Source organism: Mesoplodon densirostris, chromosome 6 (assembly GCF_025265405.1).
Source record: "Mesoplodon densirostris isolate mMesDen1 chromosome 6, mMesDen1 primary haplotype, whole genome shotgun sequence".
Classification (NCBI taxonomy): Eukaryota; Metazoa; Chordata; class Mammalia; order Artiodactyla; family Ziphiidae; genus Mesoplodon; species Mesoplodon densirostris.
This window is the reverse complement of record NC_082666.1, coordinates 120190806-120212286: the sequence shown is the minus strand read 5'-3', so window position 1 is coordinate 120212286 and position 21481 is coordinate 120190806. Positions and strand designations below refer to the sequence as shown.

At 45.0% G+C, this 21481-nt stretch overlaps 1 protein-coding gene and 1 non-coding gene across 6 annotated transcripts in view; both read left to right on the top strand.

The window, feature by feature from the left end:
• LOC132492744 (tumor necrosis factor receptor superfamily member 10A-like) overlaps positions 1-11401 on the top strand; it is a 37676-nt gene extending 26275 nt beyond the window's left edge. Inside the window, exons 2-10 of one of the 5 annotated variants that reach the window (XM_060102543.1) lie at positions 1495-1600; positions 2646-2759; positions 3483-3594; positions 4374-4429; positions 4535-4630; positions 5163-5194; positions 5649-5825; positions 7941-8016; positions 9436-11399. In XM_060102543.1, coding sequence (XP_059958526.1) covers positions 1495-1600; positions 2646-2759; positions 3483-3594; positions 4374-4429; positions 4535-4630; positions 5163-5194; positions 5649-5825; positions 7941-8016; positions 9436-9749 — 1083 coding nt within the window. In that variant the 3' untranslated portion in view covers positions 9750-11399. Of the gene's footprint in view, positions 1-1494; positions 1601-2645; positions 2760-3482; positions 3595-4373; positions 4631-5162; positions 5195-5648; positions 5826-7940; positions 8017-9435 lie in introns of all 5 variants that reach the window. The other 4 variants (XM_060102542.1, XM_060102541.1, XM_060102539.1 and 1 more) reach the window with 4 other exon arrangements.
• On the top strand, positions 2116-2222 carry LOC132492833 (U6 spliceosomal RNA). Its single transcript, XR_009532889.1, has one exon. It is a non-coding gene; the product is annotated as a U6 spliceosomal RNA (small nuclear RNA).
• Positions 11402-21481: the final 10080 nt, after the last annotated feature.

Here is a 21481-nt window from a genome sequence, read left to right as displayed (position 1 = left end):
CTAAGCCTGTGCGCCACAACGACTGAGCCTGCGCTCTAGAGCCCGCGAGAGCCACAACTAGAGAAAGCCTGCGTGCAGCAACGAAGACCCAACGCAGCCAAAAATAAATAAAAATAAATAAATTAATTTAAAAAAAGAAAGAAATATGTGATAAAGCAAACATAGCAAAATATTAGTTACCGAATCTAGGTGGTGAGTATATGAGAGTTTACTGTACAGATCTTTAAACTTTGTTGGATGCATGAAAATGTTCATAATAAAACATTGAGGGAGACAGCCTGTGAGAGAAGAACCAGGAAAGAGAGGAGGGAATAGGACTGTGAAGGCAGGGAAAGGAGATTCCACCAACTTGTGGGGAGTCAGAGGAGGCCCAGCCTGGGGAAGGGACAACTTAGAGGACATATGTGGGCTTAGCTGTCCCTAAATACTTGACAGGCTTTTCTGTGGAAGAGAGCTGCATTTTATCTTGTTTAGATCCAGGCAGTTGAACTGGGCTCAACATAAGCTGTTTTCATCTGAACCGTGTTTTTCTTTCTCCCTTAATTTCACTTTCTATTTTGTCACTCCCAGGTTAAAGCAAAGTTGCAAAGACTATACAAACCCCCCCCCCTTTTTTCCTGTACCATGTGAAAAACAGCTGCTGATATGATAGAGCCCATGACTGAATACTTGAATGTATATTTCCTACAAATGAGGACATTCTCCCCCAAAACTACAATAGCTGCTGATATGATAGAGCCCATGACTGAATACTTGAATGTATATTTCCTACAAATGAGGACATTCTCCCCCAAAACCACAACACAGCCTTCAACATCAGAACACGTTAATCCCCATCAAATCCTCAGACCCCATTCAAATTTTTTCGACTGGCCCCATTGTGTCATTGTTTGCACGGAGACTCATCTCAAAACCCTGTGTTGCTATTTCTTCGTCCTCTGTGTGACTCATTATGTGGAACGCTAACAGCTTCCTTTCCAGGACAGCTTGTTCGGTTAAAGCCAAAAGTTCCTTACTCAACTGTGATTCTGTATCCTGATTTTGAAAAAGTGTGTGCATAGTAAGACTCATTTGTGAAAATGTGTGTGTGCGCGCACGTACGCGCACGTGAGAAAGAAAGAGAGAGAGCCTGAGAGTATTACACATATGGTCAAATAGAAGAAGTAAAGACACAAAATAATGGATGTTTTCTCTAACTGGGGGGATCCCTGTGGTTTCTGTCTTCTTATAAAAAATGTTTCCTTGCCCATACTTTCTGGAATAAACATATTTTATTATAAGAGAAAGGAATACCAGGAAAAAAATTTAAGTGTAAGTTACTTGGTAGCACAAAAGGCCAGGGGACAAACATGAAAAGAATGAGAGTTTATAGCTGGAAGAAAGGCCCCAGTTCTGTTTCGTCTTGCAGGCTGTGGTCAAGGGACTGTGGGATGCATCCTGGGAGGGATGAGAGTCTGGAAGCCACTCATGCCTGTCCCTGCTTTGTCTCCACAGACTGCAGCTGCTTCAGCCATGCCCATAAGGCAGGAAAAATTTCACCAGCAATTAACTGCCCTGCAGGGATGGAAACTCAGCCTCTCAGGGAAGCTGTGTGCACCAGGTACGTTCTAAGACTGATCTCCAACCCTTACCCTACCCTTGTCTCCAAGTCCTTCTGGTCTTCTGACCCCAGCAGTTCCTGGCTCTTATTCCACAGGCATTTACTGGAAGTCTTCCATGTGCCAGGCGCTGTGCCAGTGGAGGGCACGAGACCCCCACCCTCCTGGAACCCTCCTCCTAGGATGGTACCCAGACAGATGGACAAATGTGACAGTCAGAGAGATGAGATAGGAACCGTGAGGATAATTGAGTGATGGGTGGGACAGAGTTGGGGTTGGTGAGGCCTCCTGGGGATGGTGACTTTGGTGCAGAGAGCCAGGTAGAGTGCTCCTAAGAGGGCCCCGGGAACTGTCACCCCAGGGGGCAGGGCTGGGCTTGTTTGAGCAAAGCTAGGGGGCAGCTGGGGTGAGTGGAGGGTGGAGAGGTCACTGGGACAGGTGGGAGGAGGCCACAGACCCTGAACACTGTGAAGGGAGCATGAGTTTTATTTTTTTAGTGAGGTATTAAAGTAAGTAAGTGCTCGCTTCGGCAGCACATATACTAAAATTGGAACGATACAGAGAAGATTAGCATGGCCCCTGTGCAAGGATGACACGCAAATTCGTGAAGCGTTCCATATTTTTTAACCTTATAGAATGAATCTTTTCTACACTTTTTCTTATATATTTTGGGTTTTCAGTAAATGTCTTATTTCCCAACCAAAAAAATAAATAAATAAAATAAAAAAAAATAATAAAGTAAGTAAAAATCTCACTCTTTTATATTGATACACGTTGAAATGATACTATGTTGGATATTGCCTCTTTCTTTTTACTCTTTAATGTGCCAACTATGAATGTGACTTTTATGTGTGGCTTGTAATATATTCCTGTTGGCAGTACTGGTCTAAGGTATGTGGTGGATGTAGAATCAAAAGATTAAAGCCAGGTCAGGGAGAGTTCCCCGTGTGGATTCCACTGATGGCCGAAAGAGGCGGCGCTGTCCACATTCCCAGCCTCTGGGAATCCTGTGGGGATTTACTCACCAGCTTTTCCCTTCCTTCCCAGGGTTCCATATGGAGGAAGCCAGTGGAGGTTGTACACCGTGCACGGATAAGGTGGATTACACCAATTATTCAAACACCCTCGCTTCTTGCTTACTCTGTAGGATTTGCAAATCAGGTACAGAACATGTCCCCATGCCTACATTTGGGTGATGAGATGGGATTTGAATGGAACGGGGAGTCAGAAACCTGATTTCCAGCCCAGCTAGGTCTTCATCCTTCCCTGTCTTAGGTCAGTAAAATAAATGAAAACAGAAATTATTTGTATAACGTATGCCACCTGGTAGGGAAGTCTTTCAGAGCATCAGTTGGAAGGCGGGGAGTAATGTGCCCCTTGACGGAGGGGCTGCTTAGTGACAGCACGGGAGGCCTGGTTGAGTGGGACAGGGCTGGGTTTGAGCTGTGTGGCGAGTCTGGTTCTGGGCCGCGCCCCTGTGAGCCCTGTGACTTCTGCTCCGGGATCTCAGCCTCTCTCAGCCTTCATGACCAGCAGGGCCAGGTGTTGGGAAGTCACCCAAGTGGTCCTCTCCATCCAGAGTGTCTCATATTACACCCCACCCCGCCCCACCCCGGCTCTTGCTCCTGATTTGTGATCTAAAACCTTTTTCTTCCCAATCCTGATGTAATCTGTAATGACGCATGGTCCCTTTTATATGCCTCTATTGGTGACACGTGAACAGTGGCTGTCCTTTGGATGGTCTGTGTGTGTTGCTGCAGAAAATGGCCCCCAAATTACTTCCTGAACTGAGTAGAACTGAGTGGGTGGGGATCTGGGTGGTGAAGAATGGTTGAGAGACACGTGAGGGAAACACCCCCCCAAAACCTTATCTTTGGTCTCCAGGGGAAGAAGAGAAAAGTCCGTGCACCTCAACCAAGGACACTGAGTGTCAGTGCAAACCTGGCACTTTCCGTAGAGAAGATGCACCTGAATTCTGCTACAAGTGCAGCACCCGGTGAGACATGGGAGCCTAGGGGGCTCCCAACCCACAGAGACCCCCAGTTTCCTTGTACCTCTTTCTCCAGTTTCCATGCAGCCCCTCCTACGTCCTCAGGGCTCCCTTGTGCCTGTGGGGTCTCCTGACCATGCAGCAGCCCCTCCTCATCACTCTGTGTGTCCTTCCCCAGGGTCCCCTTCCCACACCTCCTCAGAAGGAGCCTAGAAAGACAAGTGTCTACCACAGACAAAAGTCATAATGAGGCCATATGTGTGCTCCTTCAAGGTTCCCATAAAACCCGAGCCAACTCAGCTGGCCTCACATCCAGCCCTTGTTCCCCAATAAGATCTGAATCTTTCCTATTTGGGGATTTAGAGGCCAATAGTAATTAGGTCTTCTCTGATGCTCCAGTGCTGGCTGTGATTGGTAGGAAGAGTCAACAGGTGGAGGACAAGAGGGTCCTTGTGTTAAAGCTTGACTGGAGGATGAGGCTTGGCTTGTGCCCAAACCCTTCTGACCCTTGACATGGATGAGATGCCCCCTCCCAGGGGCCCAGCTCCTGAAGGGGCAGCTCTGAACACTCAGCAGGAGCCCTGGGGCCTGAAGTGCACAGCCCAGATCCTTCTCCCACCCAACAAGGGGTAGTGAGGGAACCCAGCCCTGCAGACAGGAGAAGCCTGTCCCTCCTGCACTGGCTGGTCAGGGTACCGCAGGTGGGAGTTTTCTCCCTCATTCTCCTCATCTGGCCAGTTTTCCCTGACGGATCCTCTTCATATCCTCCCTGTGTCTGTACCCAGGTGCCCTGATGGGATGGTCGTGGCCACGCCCTGTAGCCCCTTCAGCGACCTCAAATGTATGGACCGAAAATCAGGTACCCAGGCCAGTGGGGAGGCCCCGGTTCCTGGTGAGACAGTGACCATGCGTCCAAGACTGTCCACCACTCCCTCTCCCTCCTCAGGCACTTCAAAGCTGGTGATCCTATGTGTAGTTCTAAGTGTGGCTTTCTGTGTCCTGCTGCTGATTGTATATGTTACCTGGAGGTTCCTCATTAAAGGTGAGGTTCTGGGAGGGAAGGGGGAGGTGCTGGCCCCCTCCTCCATCTCCCCAATCCTCCTGTTCCTCCTGGCTTGGCTCTGATCTTGTTCCCCGGGATCCCCCTTCACTTCCCACCTCACCTGCTCCTACGAAGCCGGGATCACATGAGTCCCCCATCTCAGCTGACGGTCCCCTCTTCCCCCTGGCCAAGTATGGTGTAGCTGGGGGCAGGGTCAGTTCTTAATGGCTTTAGGACCCCCAGCCGGGCAGAGAGGTGGTCAGCACCTTGACTGGCTGACAAGAGTCAGGGGAGAGGGTCGTTCAGCAGAACCCTACAGAGATTTTACATGGATTTCATTTTCCCCCTTCTCTTCTCCCTCCCCGAGGGTTCTCCAGATTTGGAATGGCCCGCTCCCTGTCACCAGGCCCGGGGCTCCTTGTTCAGTGTCTGAGCCCCCAGCCCACACCCTGTCCCTAGCACTGTCCCTGGGGAGGGAGGTGCTGCAAGAGGGCCCTCCCCACTGCTCAGGTGGATGCCTCTTCTCTTCTAGGTCGTGGTGTGGACCCTAAGTGCATGGACAAAGTGAGTTGGTTTCTCCAGGACCTGGTGGCATCAGGCCCTCAGTAACTGCTTGGCCCTGGGTGGACACAGTCCCCAGTTTGTCCTATGCTGTTGTCCCTGGCTCTCTCAAGTGGCGTAGGAGCTCTGGGCTGACTGTAGGAGAGCAACTGGCCTGTTGAGAGCAACCCAAAGGCTGGTTGGCAGCCCGTCCCTCTTACTGCTTGTGAGGCACCCTCACCCCATAACGCTGGATGCACCCTGGGGCATGGAGGGTGTCAGGAAGGGGTGCTGAACCCCCCTTAGCACAGCACTAGGGTCCAGGTGCCATCAGCAGAGCCCTGGATGTGCTGAGTCTGTACCCACCTGGGGGGCACAGCATGGGAGTAGGTGGGGAGGCAAAACCCACAATGTCCCCCGCAGACACTACATGGATCTGTGGGTATGGACTCCTGAGTCAGCTCTTTGCCTTCCCAAGGTCCTCTTCTGGCGCTCACATCCCTTAAGAGGTCCTGGGAGTCTGGACAATGCCCACAACAATATGCTGATCAACAGAGAGTCGCTGATTGATCTGGTCCCTGAGCAGGAGGTAGAAGAGCAGGTGAAGCCGACAGATGTCACGGCCCAGTCCCAGGGGGAAGCAAAGCGTCTGCTGGTGAGTGTGGTGCCCTGGCCCTTCTGCTTGCCCAGGACTGCGGTAGAAACAGGGAAAGGCTGATGCTGGTCAGGTCTCCCGCCCCATGGGGAAGTGGTGATGGAGGGAAATCATGGTCATGGAGGGGAAGGGAGCCCACCCCCTGCTATGGTCGACTGGCAGCTCTTACGCTACTTATCATCTGTCTGGTTCTCACCACATTCCTGGTGTCTAGAATAGCCAGAGTGGTCACTCCCATGATTGTTCAGTGACGGAATTAAAGCTACATGATATTTTTCTGTGTGATTGTTACATGCTTTTAAGCCATTCCTCATCACGTTAGGAATTTCACATTTATTTCAAAATTATTATTAAGTTGAATGTATTTGAAAATTAGTATTTGTCTCAATGAATAGACATATTTGTGGGGTGGCTTCCTAGTAGAAGTAGAATCTCTTTGTCAACGTATAGAAGTATTTTTCACTGTATACACACACACACACACACAGACGTTTGGAGTCATATCATTTCAATAGTTTTGATATGAGATTAATATATTTCTTTTTTGGTAACAAGCAAAAAACTGACTTAAACTTGTATGTTTTTTGTTTTGATTATTTTCAGATGACTGTTGTCTGTTAAGAGTCTTTCTAAGCAGACATGCTCTTGTGCCCATGAGTACATGCATGTGTGTTTTTTCACTTGGTTTAGTATTTTAATGTGCAGAATTTTATATATTAACTAATTAAATCTATCGATACATTTATTTTTCATTGCTCAGAGCTTCTAAAGTCCTTTATCGGGGCTTCCCTGGTGGCGCAGTGGTTGAGAGTCCGCCTGCCGATGCAGGGGACACGGGTTCGTGCCCCAGTCCAGGAAGATCCCACATGCTGTGGAGCGGCTGGGCCCGTGAGCCATGGCCGCTGAGCCTGCGCATCCGGAGCCTGTGCTCCGCAACGGGAGAGGCCACAACAGTGAGAGGCCCGCGTACAGCAAAAAAAAAAAAAAAAAAAAGTCCATCAAACAGAAGATAAAATTCTTAGGCAGTCTTCTTTTTTTTTTTTTTAATTTATTTGGCTGTGTTGGGTCTTCATTTCTATGCGAGGGCTTTCTCTAGTTGTGGCAAGTGGGGGACGCTCTTCATCGCGGTGCGCGGGCCTACCAAGGAAGCCCAGGTAGGCTTTTTTTAAATGATGTGATTGGTAGCATAGAATCCGCCTGCCAATGCAGGGGACACGGGTTCGAGCCCTGGTCCGGGCAAATCCCACATGCCATGGAGCAGCTAAGTCCATGGGCCACTATTGAGCCTGCGCTCTAGAGCCCACGAGCCACAGCTACTGAGCCCACATCCCACAACCACTGAAGCCCGCACACCTAGAGCCTGTGCTCTGCAGCAAGAGAAGCCACCGCAATGAGAAGCTCGCACACCACCACGAAGAGTAGCCCCAGCTCGCAGCAACTGGAGAAAGCCCACATGCAGCAATGAAGACCCAACACAGCCAAAAATAAAGAAAGAAATAAAATTAAAAAAAAAAAGCTAAGTGGAATTTATTTTGTGATAAATAAGACATGAGGAGCTCCCTGAATTGTTCTGAGTTACCATCTCATTCCTTATACTCGATTTAGCTGCTGATTTTTTGAGTATTACCTTAATTTATAAATTAATCTAGGAAGAACTGAGATCTTTTAGATATTCTGTATTTTTCTTATGAAGAGAGGTAGCATTTTCAAGTCAAGGGTTTTATAATACCTCAACTAGATGTGTGTTTTTCTTTGGTAAATTTCTCCTATTTCTTATTGAGGCTGTGTCTTTGTACTACAAGTGTTCTGTAACCTTATGAGTTTCTCTGACTCTTGTAATTCTTTATATAATTTATTATCTGCTACAATTTTTAACATTCATCCATCGATACACTCACATTTAAGTATTGTTGCTAAACCATTAGAGTTTTGTAAGAATACAATCATATATCAAATAATGACTATTTTGTCTTCTCCCTTCAAATATCCTACATTGTATTTTTGTTTCACTTATGGCTGCATATGCCAGAATTTCCGAACAATGTTTGCTAGGCTCAGTTCTGGAATCCAGGACCCCTGATTAAGACCAAGGCTGTTCTCCACTGTGTTTTACAGGAACCAGCAGAAGCTGAAGGGTCTCACACGAGAAGAAGGCTGCTGGTTCCAGCAAACGGTGCAGACCCCACTGAAAGTGAGTGCTTTCCCTGGGCAGTGGAGCAGGAGTGGAGGGAGGAGGGAGAGTGTCCTAACTGCTGTCCCCATAGCTGTTAGGGCAACTCAGAGCAGGGATGGCTCGTCACTGGACCTTCGGGACTCTAATTCCCTCTCTGCCCCCTCTTCTTCTCCCCACCCTGCACCCCTCTGTCCCCTAGCAGTGTCCCCTAACACCTCCGTGTCCTTCCCTCCCCCCCATCCTCCCTCCTCCCCTGTTGCTCAGGGCCAGGTTGGCCCACCCTGAGGCATCCAAGGGGCTGTGCCGTCCAGCAGGGCACCCAGTGGCCGCAGGAGGCTGTGGAGCACCTGACCTGTGGCCAAACCTGATGAGCTGTAGTGTAACTCGATACTGTATTGCAAAGAATTGGTAGGAAAAAGGACTGTAATATGTCTCATTAACAGTTTGTTGTATACTGATTACATGTTGAAACGAAAATTTTTAGAATATATTGAGTTAGTACCCTATTTTATGAAAATTAGTTATTACTTGTTACTTTTTACGTTTTTCAGTGTAGCTGTTAGAAAATACAAATTTGTATTTGGTGCCCACCTTATGTACCTATGGACGGTGGTGTGCACTGCATTTCACACACAACTCATTGAATCCCCAGTACAGTCCCGTGAGGTGGGTGGTGTTTGCTCCATTTTATGGGTTAAATTCTTGCTCCGAGTCTGTCCCCATCTAGCTCTGCCACAGTGTCAGTCAGCGAGGCCGAGCTGGGCGTGAGGCCAGAGACCTTCCTCCCTCCAGGCCCTTGCTCTGTCCCCATTGCAGAGGTGGCAGCCAGGGGACCTCACTCTCGTGAGAACGGCAGGTGCCCTCCTCTGAGGTCTGTTGCACCACTGTGTCCCGCCCTCTGTCTCCTACCACAGACTGCCTTCTCCCTCCATAATGTCCATCTCCCCTCCCTGGTGGGCCCTCATCCCCCCTTAGGGCAGGACTCTCTGGAGACCTGGACTCCCTGCAGTGCCTTGGGCACAGGTGAGGCCCATGCAGTGTGGCCTGATTCTCTGCTGATGGGAAGCATGTCAGGGACGCAGAGCAGCAGGTTCACCAGCAGGGGGCGCTCCTCAGGTCCCACCCTGGGTCTAGGCCTGACTGAGGGTCCTCTGCCCTTTCTTTTCTTTTCTTTTTTTTTTTTTTTGCGGTACGCGGGCCTCTCACTGCTGTGGCCTCTCCCGTTGCGGGGCACAGGCTCCGGACGCGCAGGCTCAGCGGCCATGGCTCACGGGCCCAGCCGCTCCACGGCATGTGGGATCTTTCTGGACTGGGGCACGAACTCGTGTCCCCTGCATCGGCAGGCGGACTCTCAACCACTGTGCCACCAGGGAAGCCCCTCCTCTGCCCTTTCTGAAGCCTGTCCCAACTCTGTCTCTGTGACTTCCCCCAACTTAGGCCTGAGGCAGTTCTTTGATGACTTTGCAACCATCGTGCCGTGTGACTCCTGGGATTCACTCATGAGAAAGTTGGGCCTCACGCAAAATGAGATCCTTCTGGTCAGAGAAGGGGTCCGGGTCCCTCGGGATGCCTTGTATGAAATGCTGGATACTTGGGTCAGCAACAAGGGACGGGAGGCCTCAGTCAACACCCTGCTGGACACCTTGGAAAAGCTGGGGCTAAGATTGGCAAAGCAGAAAATTCAGGACCACCTGCTGGACTCGGGAAAGTATGTCTATGAAGATGGTGAAGCTGGCTCTGCTGTGTCCTGAGTGTTTGAGGACCTCAGTCTTTCAGTTGAAGACACTTTTTTATCTTAATATACGTGCACTTTTTATTTGTATTTGTTATTTGTATTTGTCATTCATGTTGATATGTATGCATTTAATGATGTGTAACAGAATACACATCATTAAAGTGCAAACATATTGTGAATCTTCGTACATTTATGTTTATATGTAGGTATTTATATAAGTATGAAAAAATTTTTGTAAATATAGTTTCTAGGTTGTTTATGTGGGTTACCTGGATGAGGGCTGGCAATCAAAAACAATTAGAAATACAAAAGGAGGAAATTCCCTGGCAGTTCAGTGGTTAGGACTCTGCGTTTTCACTGCTGAGGGCCCAGGTTCAATCCCTGGTCGGGGAAGTAAGATACCAAAAGCTGCGAGGCAAAAAAAACAAAACAACAACAACAAAAAGCACAAAAGAACAAACACAAAACAACAACAACAAAAAAAGCAAAAGAAAAAAAAAAAGGAAAGGAGAAAAAGCCCACTGTGGGGAGAGCACTGATAGCATCTTCTCCCTCAAAGGAAGTTTGGTCACTTTTGGATGCCTGGTGACTTCTCCAGGGCCCACTTTAAACATGTCAGTTTTATAGCTGTGTGAATATTTACATTTTTTATAGGTAGGAGTTTACAAGTGAGCAGAGAGTGAGGAGAAGTGGCATCCATGTGCAGCCCTGTATCTGGTGTCTGTGAACTGGGCTGTCATGTCTGGGCCTCCTCCTGTTCATCTGAATTGGCTATATAAAGGATCTCAGACCCTTTGGAGGCTTTGGCCTTCTGCAGAAGAGACTCACACAAAAATACCAGTTCTTAAATACTGTGAGAATTGACCTAAAATGGCTGCTATATTAAGGTTTGGTCCTTTTACTGCCTTTTAAAAATATCTTTCTTCCATCAAACCCTTCTCCATAGTGTTCTAACTGCTGCAGGAAAACGTAATGGTGGAAGCAATTCTCAGGGGTTTTTGGTCTATTCCATCTCAAAGCTTTGTGTGTTGTCTTCCCTAAGGTTGATGTGGCTAATGTGGCCAAAACTGGAATTGTCAGTGTTTAGGCAAATCAGGATATAGCATGTGGAGTCCACTTGAGTTTATAGAAAGGCTGACCCTGTGGTCTTGGTGCTATATGCCCCTGGCCCCGATGTCCCTCCCTTTCCTGGAAGTCAGGTGTTTCCTGCCTTTGCTGTTCCTTCTGTGCAGGCCACCTTGCCTTCATCTTCAGAGGGAAATATAAATGAATTCTTGTCAATCAAGTGTTGGGTCACTTGTCCGTTTCTCAGAAGACTTCCTTGAATGCCCATCTAAAGTATTAGCCCTGCCAGTGTTTGTCAGCTGTATTCACTTGTTCACATGTTTATTGTGTGTTTTACCAAGGAGAAGCTTTAAGAAACACGAACTTGCATCCTATATTGCCTTACGCCAGTGCAAATATGATACTTTTGAAGTTTTACTTGAAAATTGGATGTCTGTTCAAGTCTCTTCTCAATGAGAGGACCCCTTCTTGAAGATTTTGTTAGAAATACCAAACAATACAAGAAATATCATTAGGTACAAAATACTCATGTGTTTATGAATTTGTGACCAAATTATGCAATGTTATATTAAAATTTTTATAATTTTATATAAACATGCATTTTTATGAATTCGTGACCAAATTAAATATGCAATTTTATCTAATTTTATGTGTGCTTTTCTCCTCCATCCTCCTTTCCTCCTGTAGAACAGTGCTGAGTGACACAGGTACGGGGTGTGTGTTCTTGCTGTGTGACCCGCTCCATCCTTCTCCCCTTTATGCCTCGGGCTCAAGCCCGCCCTGCATGGGTGTGTCTCCTGCTCTGACTCATGGATTTCCGGGCGCCAGGCTCCTGGGGGACTGGAGTCCAGCCCCTCCTCCCTCCCTCTCCTCCCTGCCCTTCCCCTGGGGGAGGGACCCCAGCCTGGCCCGGCTTCCCCACAGCCTCTGCAGGTGATGTCTCTGGGCCACACCTGGGCCTGCTGGGCTCCCTTGAGGTGCAGACCGGCTCTGACAGAGCTGCTGGGAAGTGGGGGTGGGGGGGCGCTGCTTGCTGGGGTCATTCTGTGACCCCTCACCTGGGGGCCTCCTGCAGCTCCTGGGCCACCCCCCCTTTCTGTCCCCGCTGGCCTTTCTGCATCCTCATCAGTGGGCCCAGTGGCTCAGCCCTGCGACCTCTTGGAGCCCCAATTCCCTTGCCCTGGACCTTAGGGTCTGGCTCTCCCACCCACCTAGAGTTCCTGGGCAGCCCCGTGGTCCCACCCCTGTCCTCCTCCCCAGAGCGAAGGTGCTGGGTGCAGAGCTGCACACGCCCTTGGGCCTCCCTCCTGCCACTGCCCATGCCTGTGAGTTATTACATAGTACATCAGGATTAGGAAGAAAAATACTTTAGATCACAAATCAGGAGTAAGAGGTGAATTTATAATTACTTTAAAATAAATTCTTGAAAAGTAATTTTGCCTGTATGAGGCCCTTGTATCGAATCATCTGAATTGTCCTTGAACTGGGCAGTCTGATTGGGCCTCCATCTGTTTCTGTGTCTGTCAAAGTTTTACTGGAGCCTGCGGGGTGAGAAGGTGAAGGTGTTAGGGGCAATATTCCACAGTCAATAGGCTTCATTTCACAGTCCACTTGGGGTGAACCTGAGCAGTTTTGCAGGATACGTAAAAGCCCGTATCAGTAGAAATTACTCTAAAACTTAGCGTTTTAAAAACCACAGCCTTTATTACATCACCATTTCTATGGATCAGGAATCCAGTCCCAGCGTAGTTGGGTTCTCTGATTCTGGGTCTCACAAGACTGGGGCTGTGGTCACTGCAAGACCTGAGTGGGATAGGACAAGCTTCCAAGCTCACACACAAGGTGGTGGCAGGATTCAGTTCTTGGGGGCAGTTGGCAGGAGGCTCCCCTCGGTCTTTGTGCTGTGAGCCTCTCCATAGGGCTGCACACCACATAGCAGCTTCTTTCGTCAGAGCGAGAGAGCAGGGAGAGACTGGGGGAGTGTCAGGGTGACTGCAGTCACCGTCCTTCTACCCTGATCTTCAAAGAGACGTCCCGCTACTTCTGCTGTCCCATTTCTCAATATTTTGTTTGAAACTCTGACAGGTCTGAGATCCTACGAGCGAGTTAACAAGTTACCTTGCCACAGTTATATATGTGAGTCCTTGTGTGTCTGTGTAGACCTGGGTAGCATGTATGTATTTGTATCCATGTATCCATGTGTATATGTATGTATTTGTGTCCATGTATACATGTGTATAAGTATGTATACAAACATACATGCTAGCAGACTATACACACACCATCACGTCGTGCAATTTCTGGATCAAGGATCAGATTGTTTAGTTGCCAAGCAAACTTAGCCCCGGTTACCCAAGCCCCAGGTCTCCATGGAGTGAGGCGGTGGAGGCAGACGTTCCTGAGCGTGCAGTGGGGTTTATGCCACTGGAGAGGAATCCCATATCATGAAACTCAGAGCTTATACAGATGGTTGACACATCTGCCCCTGCTCTCCTCCTCAGTAAAAAAAAGATCATATATCTTACTCTGCAATAGAAACAAAGTCTCTTGGAGGAGAGAAGCCTAGAATGTGAGCACATGTCCTTGACAGGGAGGGGACAGCCTCTAAATCCCTCCAGGGAGGTAGCCAATCTCTACCTTCTAAGGCATGTTTACCACTCAAAGAGCCTTTAAACAAAGTGGCCCACAATCTTTGCCCAGAAAGCTTAAACTTTAAGCAAATCTGAAAAATGTCATCTTGTCCATTTTATAAATGAAAAACAATAGTATGAAAGGCCAGAAATTCATCCCAAGTAGTAAAGAAGATAACCAGGGTGCCAAGTAGTAAAGAAGATAACACAGCCTCCCGGCCTGGATGTTAAACATTCACTCTGGAATTTCATTAAATACATATAAACTTCTAAACCCACAGTATCTTGAGATTGGACAAATAGAAAATAGAAAACTCATTTTTAAAAATAGATTTCCTGGGCTTCCCTGGTGGCGCAGTGGTTGAGAGTCCGCCTGCCGATGCAGGGGACGCGGGTTCGTGCCCCAGTCAGGGAGGATCCCACATGCCGCGGAGTGGCTGGGCCCGTGAGCCATGGCCGCTGAGCCTGTGCATCCAGAGCCTGTGCTCTGCAACGGGAGAGGCCACAGCAGTGAGAGGCCCGTGTACCGCAAAAAAAAAAAAAAATAGATTTCCACAAAAGCATTAAGTGACTTTTCACCCACCCCTTTCCTGTGTCCTGAGTCATCTCTGCCGTTTTTGGATTCCTCATACCCAGGTTTTACCACCTCTCATCACTGGCCTGCTGTTCTTCAGGTTTCCTCTTTCTCCTCTGTCCTTGTGGCTGCACCTCATGCTCTCCCTGCTGAGTCACTGCAAAAGGTCTTTCATTTTTACAGCTGTCTCTCTCCTCCACTTACCCTTATAATCCTGTAGGAGCTCTGGAATCTCGCTGATCCAAACCACTTCCCAGGATTTCCACCCCTCCCCATGCCTCCCCCTGGAGAGTGTCCAAACACTGTCTTATTAAGTGGCTTTTGCTCCATTCTCTGAAGTCGCTGAAACCATTTCCACACTAATGACCATTTTAATCTACCTGTTAGCCTAGTTAAATAATCATGGATTATAGGAACATATGCACACCAAAATGTTTCTTGTAGTATTATTCAAATGTCAAAAACTTCAAAATAATTAAAATGTTCCCAGTGGGGTTCTGGTTAAATTACTGGTGTTAACACTCATGCAGTATGTTAGGGAGTTATTAAAAGTAATACTGTAGCAAAATAATTCATGAAATTAAAAAATGTTCAAAATATGTTAAGTGGAAAAAATAAGATTATTAATAGTATTTACATGTGGTGGTTTTAAGACAGGTGCACAAATTCTTTGATATTTTTCTTTCAAGATATATCGCTGAACATGGGCTGCAATTAGCGACTCACCTCTAATACATAGGATATGGCAGAGGTATAGCAGTGTGTGACTTGTGATGCTAGATCATAAAAGGCATCCTGGCTTCCTCCTTCTTCTCTCTCTTGGATCCCTCTCTGGAGAAAGCCTGCTGTCATGCCATGAGGACATTCAAGCAGTCCTATGGGGCAGTCCTGTGATGAGGAACTGAGGCCTCCTGCCCACAGCCAGCCGAGAGCCGAGGCTTCTTCATTAACCACCTGTGATTGTGTTGTCTGGGCAATAGCCCCTCCAGCCCCAGTCAGTCCTACGGATGACTGCAGCCCAGCTGACATCTGGAAGACAAACACATGGTCACCTGAGCCAGAAACACATGGTCACCTGAGCCAGAACCACCTATCTAAGTCACTCCTAATTCCTGACGCTCATAAATGGATTACAGATTATGGTTTTAACCTGCAGCATTCTCAGGCAGTTTATAGGCAGCAATAAATACTATTAGAATATACAGGTTACACTGAGGACCAGTCATCATTGAATCATCCCAAATCCACTCCCACTTTCCTCCCTTCCTTCTTTCTACTCATCTGTCTGTATCTAATGCAATGCACTAATGAGTTGAGAGTAAAAATCTAGACGATGGGGAAATAATGGGGCTTTAAAATATACATGTATCATTTTAATGTTCTACAGCAAACTTGTCTAACTTATATATTAATTTAAAATATACAATGTTCTGCCCTTTTTCTTGAAGAAGCTTTAGTATGAGAAAATTTACTCTTATGTAAATATTTCTCCCAACAAATCAAATATTTATAAGAAGCACTACCTAGAAAATTACTATAAATTTCTTAGATCACAAGACACACCCATTCCTGAAAGAGGAATTCCAGCCAGAAGCTCATTGAAGCCATTGTTGCAACCCTCACCATCATTGTTGTAATCCTCTCCCTTTCTGGTTGAAGAAACTTCCAGGGGATTTAAATGACTTGTGCCTTTTACTCCCCCTATCCCCCACTACTTTCATTTTTCTTTACTTCCCCTTTTAGGAATCACATATTTAAGGACTAGAACATTCAAAAACCACATATGTGCAGAATTCGGAAAGTCACTGTGCATGTCCAGGGAAAGGTGCAGGCTCAGAAAAGATTGGAAAAGACCTTAAGTGTACACCTCGGCTTAACTCTCAGCACACAGACCCTCTGTGCTAACAACAGCAAGAAGGAACACCCTGGGGAAGGAGGGAAATCTGATCTCTAGAGTTACCACATTACAAGATTTAAGTGTCCAATTTTCAACAACAACAACAAAAATCACAAGGTATACAAAGAAACAACAAAGTATAGCCTATTCAAAAGAAAAAATAAACCCAAAGAAACAAACATTGGGTTCTTTTCGTCTTTTAGTACTATCTGACCATATGTATGAATAGTCTCTCTGTGTCTCTCTCTCTCATACACACACACACGCGCGCACACACACACATTTTTACAACTGAAGGTTATACATTATGCAAACTTTAAAAAATCAGGCTACAAGATCAAATGTTAAATAATGAATTTCTGGTTTAGAAAGCAACCTCATATGCTTCCCGCAAAGGACTATGTCAATGCCCCACTAAATACCAAAGAGTCACAGAAAAAGTGACACATCAACACATGGATTCAGACCAGGATCTTGTGCTATAACTGACAGCATGGAGACAGCTGGAGAACTTTGAGTAGCTCTCATTATGAGACAGAAGTCATACATGGATGTTAATTTTCTGATTTTGAAGGTTGCTTTGTGGTTATGGGGGAGAATGTCCTTGTTTGTAGAAAGTACACACTGGATATTCAGTAATACTGTTTATCTTTTCAGCAGCTATTTTTCAAATGATTCAGGAAAAACCTTTTTGTAAGGTTTTGCAACTTTAATTTCAAAGTGTTTTAAAGTAGTAGAAAGCTGATTTCAAGAAAAAAATGTTAAAATAAAGACAATTTTTGTTGAGCCCAGTTCAAGTGCCTGGATCTAGAGAAGATTAAAATCAGGCTTCCCTGGTGACGCAGTGGTTGAGAGTCCGCCTGCCGATGCAGGGGACACGGGTTCATGCCCCGGTCCGGGAAGATCCCACATGCCACTGAGCGGCTGGGCCCGTGAGCCATGGCCGCTGAGCCTGCGCATCCGGAGCCTGTGCTCCGCAACGGGAGAGGCCACAACAGTGAGAGGCCCGCATACCGCAAAAAAAAAAAAAAAAAAAAAATCCAGTACTCTTCCATAAAAGCTTGTCAAGTATTTGGGGACAGCTAAGGTCACGTGTGTCCCTCAACTCCTCCCTTTTCCAGGCTGGTCCTCCTGTGTCCACGCAATGTCAGTCAAATCTCCCTTCTCTGACCTCACAATCCCATTCCCTCCTGTCTTCCCTGGTTTTCCTCTCTTGGGCTTTTTCCTTCAACATTTCATTATGAACATTTTCAAGCACTTGATAAAATTTAAAGACCTGTACAATGAACTCCCATATGTATAATTACCACCTAGATTCTATAATTAATATTTTGCTATATTTGCTTTAGCACATATTTATTTCTCTCTCCATCCCTCTATTCATCAGTTTATCTCATTTTTATAATATCAGTTGCAGATACCAGTACACTTCTCTTAATACTTTAGAGTATATTTCCTAACTAGAGTTCAAAAGTTGTTCAGTTTTTTTTAATGGTGAAATTTAGAAATAGTAAAATGTACAGTTCTTAAGTGTACTATTCAATGAGTTTTGATATAAGGCATACATGTATGTAACCCTAATACACTATCATAGAACATTATCATTACCACAGAATATTCCCTCTTGCCCCTTCCCAGGTAACCCTTTTTTTAAAAAAATAAATTTATTTATTTATGTTTGGCTGCGTTAGGTCTTTGTTGCTGCACGCGGGCTTTCTCTAGTTGCGGCGAGCAGGGGCTAGCTACCCTTCTTTGTGGCGCGTGGGCTTCTATTGCAGTGGCTTCTCTTGTTGTGGAGCACGGGCTCTAGGCGCTTGGGCTTCACTAGTTGTGTCACACAGGCTCAGTAGTGATCACGGGTTTAGCCGCTCCGTGGCATGTGGGATCTTCCTGGACCAGGACTCGAACCCATGTCCCCTGCACTGGCAGGCGGATTCTTAACCACTGCGCCACCAGGGAAGTCCATTCCCAGGAAATCCTAATCTGCAAGGCCGGCCCAGGAGGCAATTATTCTTTCCACCGTGGATTAGTTTTTGCCAGTACTGAAATCTTAAATAAATAAGTGCATCTACGTCAGCCTCCAGTCACTCAGAATGTTGCTTCTGGGATTCATCTATGCTGTTTTATGTACAAACAATTTGCTCTTTTCTGTTGATAACTTTCATGGTATAAATATACTCCATTGTATTTCCTTGTATAAATATACTCCAATTCCATCAAGTGCTTCTCTATTTTTTATTGATATACCCTAGGCCATTTCCAGTTTTTTGCTATTATGATTAAAACTGATATGAATTGTTCTTTTATAAGTTTTGTTAATATATGTTTTCATTTATTTGGGGTAAGAGGAATCGCTGGCTCAAAGGTCAGGTGAGTATTTAATTTTAGAAGACTCTGTCAGAATGTTTTCATAAGAAGTTGTACGATTATATGCTCCCATTACCAACGTAGGAAAGTTCCAATTGCTCCACATCTTCACCAACATTTGCTGTTGTCAGTCCTTTTAATTTTAGCTCATCCACCGTGTCTGTAAAAGCAGTTCATTGCCGTTTTAGTGTGCATTTTCCTCATGGTTGATATATGGTTCATTTTCCCTTGCACATACCAGTACATTCTATGTCTTCCTCTGAGAAATGCCTGTTCAAAGCTTTAACAACTTTGCACTGGGGGGCTGGGTTTTAAATCAATGAGTTATAGGTGTTCTTTACACCTTTTTCAGAAGCTGTTTTGCAAACATTTTGTCTGAGGCTGTAGCTTGCATTCATTTTCTTACTGATGTCATATGATAAGGAGAGGTTTAACACTGTGACAGACACCCAATTATCAATTTTCTTTAATTTTTTTTGTATGTTCTGCATTAGAACTAAGACTAATCTCAAGCTGCAACTATAGTCTCTTAGGTTTTCAATAAGTAGCTTTATTAGTTTAGGTTTTATAGACAGGTAATGATCTATGTTTAATTTTTGAGTATGGAATGATTGAAGGGATGATATGCTTTTTTTTCCATGTGGATATCCACTGTTCCATCAAATATGCTAAAATACTTTTCTTTCCTCATCGAATTGTTTGACACCTTGGTTGAAAATTAAAGAAACATACAAGTTTGGGTCCATTTTACAGCCATCTATTCTGTTCCATTGATTTAATTTTCCAATCTTAGGACAGTACCATGCTGTTTTAAATTACTGTCACTTTATAAAATGTCTTGAAGTCAGATAGAGACAGTCCTCTAATTTTCTTCTTCCTTTTCAGTATTGCTTTGGCTAGCTAGGACCTTTGTATTTCCAAATTATTTTTATAGTCAGCATGTCAAATTCTACCAAAAAACTCTAGTAGTATTAGGACTGGTATAGGGATTACATTGAATTTATATATCAGTTAGGGGAGAATTGACAATATAGAGCTTCTGATCAATGACTTTCTATTAATTTAGGTCTTCATTAACTTCTCTCAGCAATGCTTTGTAGTTTTCTCTCTAGAGGTCCTGCATGTTTATGATTTATGTTTTTGACATTCTTCCAAATTAAATTTCAAAACTTTGTTTTTTGATGTTCTTTTAAACAGAAACTTAAAATTTGCTTTCCCCCCAGTTTGCTTCTAGTACATAGAACTAAAATTGATGTCTGTATGTTGACAGTGTGTCCTGTGACATGCTAGAGTCACTTAGTAAATCCAGTATCCATTGTCTACAGATGAAGATAATTCTCTTTCTTTCCAATCTTTGTCTTTTCTCCTGCCTTTCTACACTGGCTAGGACACTGACTACATTTTTGAATAGATGTGATGAGCCAACACCCTGGGTATTATTCCCAAACTTCATGGGAACAAATTCAGTATCTTACCATTATAAATGATGTTAGCTGTAGCTTTTTTATACATACCCTTTATCAGATGGAGAAAATGCCCTTCTGTTCCTAATATGAGAGCTTTTATTATGAAAGGGTGTTAAATGTTGTCAAATGCTTTTTCTACATCTATTAAGATGTTGAATAGTTGTTCTCCTTCACACTGTTAAATAGTGCATAACATTAATTAATTTCAGATGTAATCTAACTAATAATCCTGGGATTATTCCCACTTGGTCATGATACATTGTTTTCTTTAATTATTTTGACTCTATTACATATTGTTTTTCTAAGGATTTTTGCATCTATGTTTTGGAGGAAACTGATCAGCATTTTTCTTTTTGTGTGAACAATGGCTTTGTCAGTTTGGGGGATTTTTTGCTTTGTTTTTCAATTAGGGTTATGTTGGCGTCATAAAACAGTGAAGAAGTATTCCTTTCTCCCATATTTTCTGAAAGAATATGTGTAAGATTGGTGTTATTTCTTCCATAACTATGCATAGAATTCACAAGTGAGACCACCTGGACCTGCAGTTTTCTTTATTACAAGGTTTTAAATGGGCTTCCAGTTTCTGGTCATGGCATGTAAGAAGCTTAGAAGTCACCACTCAATCCTAACAATAAGTAAAAATATGAACATACTAAAAAAAAAAATCAACGACTCTTCTTAGATCTGTAAGACAAGTGAGGTCATAGGGCAAACCATTGTCTCCAAAATTGAAGAGACAGACAGGCAGGTACAAAGAGTCACAACTCACTGAGCAAAAACCTGCCAGCAACAAACTCCATGGGAACCAGTACTGGATAGGGAAATCTCAACCATAACTGAGGAATTGATGGAGGCTCAGTGTGGACAAGATCGAGAGATAAAAACTCCAGTATGGTGGAGGGGGGAATGTTGGTGAAACACCCTTTTGTGAGTGTTGCCTCTCAGAGCTATATCAGATTCTCACAAGGAATATCAGAGAAAAATTCCCTAATGCTTCCAGCAGGAGGAGGGGAAAACAACCATTTTGAAATACACCATAGCACTGTGTTCACCATAACAAGTTCTGCTGTCAGGAGAAACTATTTAACCGAGCCTAACCAGCTGGGGTTTTATGAGAGCTTAACTGACCCCAGGGAATGGAAATATGCGATTCTATCCTGCTGGTCATCCTGTCCCACCTAAGTGAGGAGGAGAAGGAACTGAGAAGTAGGTGTGAGATGCACAATCCACATGTGGAGGCTCACTAAAAGACTGAGGAACGACTATCATCAAAAAATCTACAAACACTAAATGCTGGAGAGGGTGTGGAGAAAAGGGAACCCTCTTGCACTGTTGGTGGATATGTAAATTGATACAGCCACTATGGAGAACAGTATGGAGATTCCTTAAAAGACTGAAAACAGAACTACCATACGACCCAGCAATCCCACTACTGGGCACAGACCCTGAGAAAACCATAATTCAAAAAGAGTCATGTACCACAATGTTCATTGCAGCTCTATTTACAATAGCCAGGACATGGAAGCAACCTAAGTGTCCATCAACAGACGATGGATAAAGAAGATATGGCACATATATACAATGGAATATTACTCAGCCATAAAAAGGAACGAAATTGAGTCATTTGTTGAGATGTGCATGGATCTACAGACTGTCATACACAGTGAAGTAAGTCAGAAAGAGAAAAACAAATATCATATATTAACGCATGTATGTGGAACCTAGAAAAATGGTACAGATGAACCGGTT